Genomic DNA, 8,114 nt, shown 5'->3' on the forward strand with positions numbered 1-8,114 from the left:
CATTTTATCTCATTTTTTGGTTACTTATATTTGGGTGAATGCAAAACTGTCAGGTCAGCATATAGGAGGCCGAGGATACTCATTCTCTGGGAAGCTTTTCTTTCATACAGAGAACCACTTCCTGCGGACCAGCTCTGGTCCACCAGCACTCTCCAGTGAAATTACTGTTAGACTGGCCCTGGGGATCAGTTCCCGCAGGACCTCATCCTCTAGTGAGCTCTCCCTCTAAACCACCTCAGGCCTGAGCTCTCTGGCAGAATTTTTCACCACCAATACCCTGCACGGAAACTGATAGACATGCAAATTCTGTCCTATCTGGTAGAAGCTGAAATAAATTTCCTTATTCCTTCAGTGGGGAAAAACACACACACATTGGGCTCCCTTTGCCTATTCATTTCAACAGTCTATTCTGTATATATTTGTGCTTCATGACTTCTTTTTTTTGTCTAAAGTTTTACATATGTCTCCCTTTTCCCCAATTGACAACCCCCCTCCCCAGCCATTCCCACCCTAGGCAAGCCCACACTGCCCTAGTGTCTGTGTCCATTGGTTATGCTAATATGCACCCATACAAGTCCTTAGGTTGCTCTCTAACACTCCCCCCTCCCCTGCCATTTGTCTCTGGATCTACTATTCTTATTCATCAAATTACATTGATCATTATATCCCACATATGAGTGAGATCATGTGATATTTATCTTTTTCCAACTGCCTTATTACACTTAGCATAATGCTCTCCAGTTCAATCCATGCTGTTGAAAATGGAAAAAGTTCCTTCTTTTTTATAATGGCATAGTATTCCATTGTGTTTAATCCACTCATCTGCTGATGGGCACTTAGGCTGTTTCCAAATCTTAGCTATTGGGAACTGTGCTGCTATGAACATAAGGGTGCATATATCCTTTCTGATTGTTGTTTCTGGTTTATTGGGATATAGTCTTAGAAGTGGGATTACTGGGACTTCCCACTTCTTGGTACAGGAGTTCCATTTTTAACTTTTTGAGGAAACTCCATACTGTCTTCCGCAGTGTATGCACCAGTCTGCATTCCCACCAGCAGTGCACAAGGGATCCTTTTTCTCCACATCCTTGCCAGCACATGACATTTGTTGATTTGTTGATGATAGCCATTCTGACAGGTGTGAGATGGTACTTCATTGTTTTGATTTGCATCTCTCCGATGATTAGTGACTTTGAGCATGTTTGCATGTCTCTGGGCCTTCTGTATGTCTTCTTTTGAAAAGTGTCTATTTAGGTCCTTTGCCCATTTTTTGATTGGATCGTTTATCATCATTTTGTTAAGTTGTATGAGTTCCCTGTAAATTTTGGAGATTAAACCCTTATCGTTGTTATCATTGGCAAATATATTCTCCCATGCAGTGGGCTTTCTTGCTGTTTTGTTGATGGTTTCTTTTGCTGTGCAGAAACTTTTTATTTTGATGTAGTGCCATTTGTTTATTTTCTCCTTAGTCTCCATTGCCCTATGAGCTGTGTCTGTAAAGATATTGCTATGACACGTCTGCTATTTTGCTGCCTATGGAGTCTCATAGGATTTTTATGGTTTCCCGTCTTACATTTAAGTCTTTTAGCCATTTTGAGTTTATTTTTGTGTATGGTGCAAGTTGGTGATCAAGTTTCTTTTTTTTTTTTTTTAATGTACCTGACCAAATTTCCCAGCACCATTTATTGAAGAGACTGTCTTGACTCCATTATATACTTTTGCCTCCTTTGTCAAATATTAATAGAGCATAATGGCTTGGGTCAATTTCTGGGTTCTATGTACTGTTCCATTGGTCTATATGTAGGTTCTTGTGCTAATGCCAGGCAGTTTTGAGAACTGTGGCTTGGTAATATAGCTTGATATCTGGTTTTGTGATCCCTCAAACTTTGTTCTTCTTTCTCAGGATTGCTGTGGCTATTCGGGGTCTTTTTTTATTCCAGATGAATTTTTGGAGAGTTTGTTCTAGATCTTTGAAATATGCCGTTGGTATTTTAATGGTGATTGCATTGAATCTGTAGATTGCTTTGGGTAGTATGGACATTTTAATGATGTGGATTCTACCAATCCATGAACATGGTATGTTCTTCCATTTGTTTATGTCTTCTATCTCTTTTTTTAATGTCCTGTAGTTTTCCGAGTACAGGTATTTTACATCTTTAGTTAAGTTTATTCCTAGGTACCTTAATGTTTTTGGTGCAATGGTAAATAGGATTATTTTTTTTTTCGTTTCTCTTTCTGTGATTTCACTATCTATATATATATATAAGCCTAAGTGACTAGCCTACTGGTAGCTATGACATGCACTGACCACCAGGAGCAGATGCTAAGTGTAGGATCTGCTGAGCTGCGGTGACTTAGCAGCTGCGGTTCTCGGGTGATGCATCTGAAACCAGAGAGGAGGGAGCCCGATTCCAGGGTGTGTCACCTGAGAACCACTCTCTCGCAACCCGGGGACCCCTTGGGGGAATGTCAGAGAGCCGGTTTCAGCCCAATTTCCGCAGCCCAGGCAGAGGGACCCCACTGGTGCACTAATTCGTGCACCGGGCCTCGAATAAAAGGCCATAGATTTCTGTGTGTTAATTTTGTATCCTGCTACATTGCCGAATTCATATATTAGTTCTAGCAGTTTTTTGATGGAGTCTTTAGGGTTTTCTATGTACAGTATCATGTCATCTGCAAATAAGGACAGTTTTACTTATTTTCTAATTTGGATGTTTTTTATTTCTTCTTGTCTGATTGCTATGGCTAGCACTTCCAGTACTATATTAAACAGGAGTGGTGAAAGTGGGCATCCCTGTCTTGTTCCTGTTCTTAGGGGAAATGAGTTTAGTCCATTGAATATGATGTTGGCTATAGGTTTGTCATATAAGGCTTTTATTATGTTGAGGAATGATCCTTCTATTCCCACTTTGCTGAGAGTTTTTATCAAGAAAGGATGTTGGATTTTGTCAAATGCTTTTTCTGCATCAATTGATATGATTATGTGATTTTTGACTCTCAGTTTGTTTATGTGATGTATCACATTTATTAATTTGCAGATATTGTACCATCTTTGCTTCCCCAGAATAAATCCCACTTGGTCATGGTGTATGATCTTTCTAATGTAATGCTGAATCCGATTTGCTAGAATTTTGTTGAGGATTTTAGAATCTATGTTCATCAAGGATATTGGCCTATAGTTCTCTTTTTTGTGGTGTCTTTATCTGGTTTTGGGATTAAGGTACTGCTGGCTTCAAAGAAAGAGCTTTGAAGTGTGCCTTCCTCTTGAATTTTTTGGAGTAGTGTGAGGAGGATAGGTTTTAGTTCTTTGAATACTTGGTAGAACTCCCCTGTAAAGCCATCCAGACCAGGCTTTTTGTTTGCTGGAAGATTTTTTATCGCTGCTTCAATTTCTTAGGCAGTGATTGGCCTATTCAGGTTTTTTTAATTCTTCCTGATTGAGTTTTGGAAGCTTGCATTTTTATAAGAATATGTCCATTTCGTCTAGGTTGTCTATTTGGTGGAATAGAATTTTTCATAGTATTTCTTCATAATCAGTTGTATTTCTGTGGGATCGGTTGTTACTTCACCTATTTCATTTCTGATTTTGTTTATTGGGGTCCTCTCTCTTTGCTTCTTGGTGAGCCTGTCTAGAGGTTCATCAATATTGTTTATCTTTCAAAGAACTGATCTTGTTGATCTTTTGTATTGTTTGTGTTTTGTCTCGATGTTGTTTATTTCCGCTCTGATCTTTATTATTTTCTTCCTTCTGCTTATGCTGGGCTTTTATTGTTGCTCTCTTTCTCAATCTTTGAGTTATAGGGTTAGATAATTTACTAACATTTTTTCTTGTTTTTTGAGGAAGGCCCATAGAGCTATGAACTTCCCTCTCTAGACTGCTTTCACTATGTCCCATTGATTTTGGATTGTTTTGTTTTCTTTGTCATTTGTAGCCATGATGCTTTTTATTTATTCTTTGATCTCTTTGGTAACCCAATCATCATATCTAATAAAAGAGTAACATGCAAATTAACCATCACTCCGCTACACCCACAGCCACGCCCACCAGCCAATCAGGAGCGAGTATGCAAATTAACCCAACCAAGATGGCTGAGGCCACAGAGAGCAGGAGGGAGGCTTGGGTTTCCCTGACGATGGAGGAAGCCAAGCTTTCCATACACTCCGGCTGGCCCAGGCCTCCGCTTAAGGCTACAAAGTTTCAATTATAGAAGATAAATTAACCCCAACAAAAAATGGTGGCAGCCACGGAGCTGGAGAGAGCAGGAGGCTAGGGTTTCCCCCAGCCATGGAGGAAGCCAAGTTTCCGCAGCCCTGGCCTGCTTTGGCCTCCGCTTAAGGCTACAAAGTTTAAATTACAGAAGGTAAATAAATCCCAACAGAAATGGCTGCTGCCACAGAGCGAGCAGAAGGCTTGGCTCTGCTCCAGGCTACAAAGTTTCAATTGTAGAAGATAAATAAACCCCAGATACCAGGGCCTCCACTTGGGTTGCCAGGGGGCGTGGCCAGCTTGCAAACTACCACAGGCCCCTCGCCCAGGCCACCTCACACCCCAAGGGAACCCCCACCCTGATCCGGGACACCCTTCAGGGCAAACCAGCTGGCCCCCACCCATGCACCAGGCCTCTATCCTATCTAATAAAAGAGTAATATGCAGATTGACTATCACTCCAACACACAATATGGCTGCCCCCATGTGGTCAAAGATCCTGCTGCCATGTGGACACAAGATGGCCACCACAAGATGGCCAGCAGGGGAGGGCAGTTGGGAGGGGCCAGGCCTGCAAGGGAGGGCAGTTGGGGGCAATCAATCTTGCAGGGGAGGGCAGTTAGGGGTGACCAGGCCAGCAGAAGAGGGAAGTTGGGGGCAAATAGGCTGGCAGGGGAGCAGTTAGACATCAATCAGACTGGCAGGGGAGTGGTTAGGGGGTGATCAGGCTGGCAGGCAGAAGCGGTTAGGGGCAATCAGGAAGGCAGGCAGGCGAGCAGTTGGGAGCCAGCAGTCCTGGATTGTGAGAGGGATGTCCCACTGCCTGTTTAGGCAGTCAGACATCCCTCGAGGGTTCCCAGATTGGAGAGGGTGCAGGCTGGGCTGAGGGACACCCCCCGTGCACGAATTTCATGCACCGGGCCTCTAGTTGTTCAATGAAACGCTATTTAGCCTCCAGATGTTTGATTTTTTTTCATTGTTTTTATTGTAGTTGATTTCTAATTTTAAGCCATTGTAATCTGAAAAGATGCTTGATATGAATCCTATCTTCTTGAATTTGAAGAGACTTTGCCTGTGTCCCAATATGTGGTCTATCTTTGAAATTGACCCATGTGCACTTGAGAAGAATGTATATTCTGCAGCTTTGTGGTGAAATGTTCTGAAGATGTCAATTAATTCCATCTGACCTAGTGAGTCATTTAGGATTGATGTTACTTTGCTGATTTTTTTGTTTAGAGGATTTGTCCAGTGGTGTTAGTAGGGTATTAAAGTCCCCTACTATGATTGTATTGCTGTTAGTCTCTCCCTGACAGTTTTGGTCTGAAAGGGTCAGGTTGAGATCAGCTTTAGATAGAGTTAACAAGCAGTACAGATTCCTTAGGGAGATACAGAGTAATGAATGAAAGAAGATGTGACTTGGTCTTAGGGGGACAGTATATATAGCATGAGGGAGATGATTAACAGACCCTAGGGAATGCCTCAGTAATGAACCTGAGTGAGGACTTGAAGGGACCACACTCCTCAGAACACAAATGGCTCTAAAGAGCCCAGCCACACCTGCCTACTGTCATCCCTGAGAATCCTCAGCCTGGCTTTCCTTGTTGTACCCTGAGGAGCATTGAGTATTTGTCTTTCATGTCCCTGAGGGACACAGCATCCAGGAGGTCAGGTACTCTGTGCGGCCCTGTAGCACTGTTGTCAGGAGAGGACCATTGGAGGTGGCTTTTATCAGAGCCACCCCAGTTGAGATTAGCATCTGAGTTCACTCACATCTTCTTTCTTTCCCTTAGGGAGTGATTCCCCAGTGTCTTCCTGTTCACACTCCTGATTACAACTACCCACAAGTGTCCTCATGGCTTTTCCTCAGAAGAATCCACAATGCTCACCTGATCAACTCTTTCAGACCCACAGTGAGACCCAGGGCCTGGAGGTTGCACAGGAGTCCAAGGCTCTGGAGGAGGCCTGTCTCTCCTCCCATCCTGCAATGCCTGACAATCTGAAGGAGGCTCCTGATGCTGGTATCCCCAGTACCTCTGAGAGTGCTCAGGGTTTCTGCTCCTCCTCAATTGTCACCACAGTCTCCTTATCAAGCAAATATGGTGAGGGCACCAGTAGCAAAGAGGAGGAGGATAGTAGCTTAGAGGCAGATCCAGATCCCAATAATGTGCCCATAGATGCTCTAGATGAAAATGTGGCTTCATTGGTGAATTTCCTCCTGCTCAAGTATCAAATGAAAGAGATAATAACCAAAGAAGATATGTTGAAGATTGTCAGCAAAGAGTATGAAGACCACTTCACTGAGGTCTTCCTGAGAGCATCTGTACGCATGGAGATAATCTTTGGCCTTGATGTGAAGGAAGTTGATCCCACCAACCACTGCTATGCCATCTTCATCAAAATGGGCCTCACCTATGATGGGATGCTGCATTGTGAAGTCGGTGTGCCTAAGACTGGCATCCTGATACTTATCCTGGGTGCAATCTTCATGAAGGGCAACCGTGCCACCGAACAGGAAATCTGGAATGTTCTGAGTGTGATGGGGTTATATTCTGGGAAGAAGCATTATATCTTTGGGGAGCCCAGGAAGCTCATCACCAAATATTTCGTGGAGGAGGGATACCTAAAGTACCAGAAGGTGGCCAACAGTGATCCTGCACAATTTGAATTTCTGTGGGGCCCAAGAGCCCATGCTGAAACCACCAAGATGCAAGTCCTAGAGTTTCTGGCGAAGGTTCGTGGGACTATCCCACGTTGTTTCCCATCTCAGTATGAGGAAGCATTGCAAGATGAAGAAGAGAGAGCCAGAGAAAAAATGTTGGCCATGGCTATCGACTTCCGTGGCCACGGCCAGTTCTAAGGCCAAGCCTGGCAGCTCCTCCCACACCTTAGGGAAGTCAGGAATAGTTTCCTCATGCATTGTTTGAAGAGGCAGTTTGTGTTCATAGAATTTAGGTCTGTGGTGGGGCTGAAAGGAACACACTATATATGCCTGTGTTCCTCTTTTATATGTGTAACTTGAAATTTTATTATTTGTTGACATGTATTATTCAAATACTGGTTTTAGTAGCTTCAAAATCTTTAAGTTTATGAATGGTAATGGTCACACATTTAATGCTCTAAGGAGGTTTCTTATTAAGAGCTTTTGTAAAAATATGAAACCATCCATCTGTTGTCACCTGCAATAAGATAACATCGCATTGCTATAGACATTTACTAGAAATGTGAAAGAAATCTGTTTTAAGATACTTGGGTTCAATAACTAGAGCAGGAGTAAAAGATTGTCAATTTATTCCTTATACATTTTATCTTTATAAAAGAAAATTATATATGGTTGAATTTGGTTAACTTGTTTGTGTATGCATAAGAAATAAATCTCAATAAATTATATCCTGTGTTCACTCTTTCTGTTATTCCCCATACTTTATTGAACTTTTGCTGTTTGGAAATCACCACCTTAGCCCTGGAATTTCTAGCATAAACAAGGCCTAGGACTTGCCCTTATAATTTTTACTTACAGAATCGGCAATTCAATAATAGTGTTGAGATACCTTCTAATATCTAGAGGTCAAGTGAAAGAAGGAGATAACAGGTGAGTGGAGTTGTTTTATTTGAGACTGTCAAGCATAAATTCCCTGAGTCAAGGAAATTGGGGTGTGGGGAATGCTTCAATTCCTTCAGTTGAATGCTTCAATTTCATAATCTTAAGGTAGATGTAGGGCAGGAAACGTTTGAGGGTTTGGTGATCACTGATCAGACCTACAGATGGTAGGTTGCAGAATTGAGACTTGAAAATCTGGAGGGGAAAATTGTTCTTCACACATAACTTTTGGGTCATGGTTTAAAAATAGAAATAACCACTGGGGCAGGAATGGAAGTTGTTCTGTGGTCTGGCCTCTCTTCCATTACA

At 42.4% G+C, this 8,114-nt stretch overlaps 1 protein-coding gene across 1 annotated transcript; it reads left to right on the plus strand.

Moving 5' to 3' along the window:
* Positions 1 to 6,059: 6,059 nt before the first annotated feature.
* LOC308239569 (melanoma-associated antigen B16-like) lies at positions 6,060 to 7,064 on the plus strand (the record flags this gene model as incomplete). Its single annotated transcript, XM_080652338.1, has 1 exon — positions 6,060 to 7,064. One exon carries the CDS (start codon positions 6,060 to 6,062, stop codon positions 7,062 to 7,064), a length of 1,005 nt encoding a protein of 334 aa, XP_080508464.1.
* Positions 7,065 to 8,114: the final 1,050 nt, after the last annotated feature.

This window comes from Plecotus auritus (assembly GCF_963455305.1).
Source record: "Plecotus auritus genome assembly, chromosome: X".
Taxonomy (NCBI): domain Eukaryota; kingdom Metazoa; phylum Chordata; class Mammalia; order Chiroptera; family Vespertilionidae; genus Plecotus; species Plecotus auritus.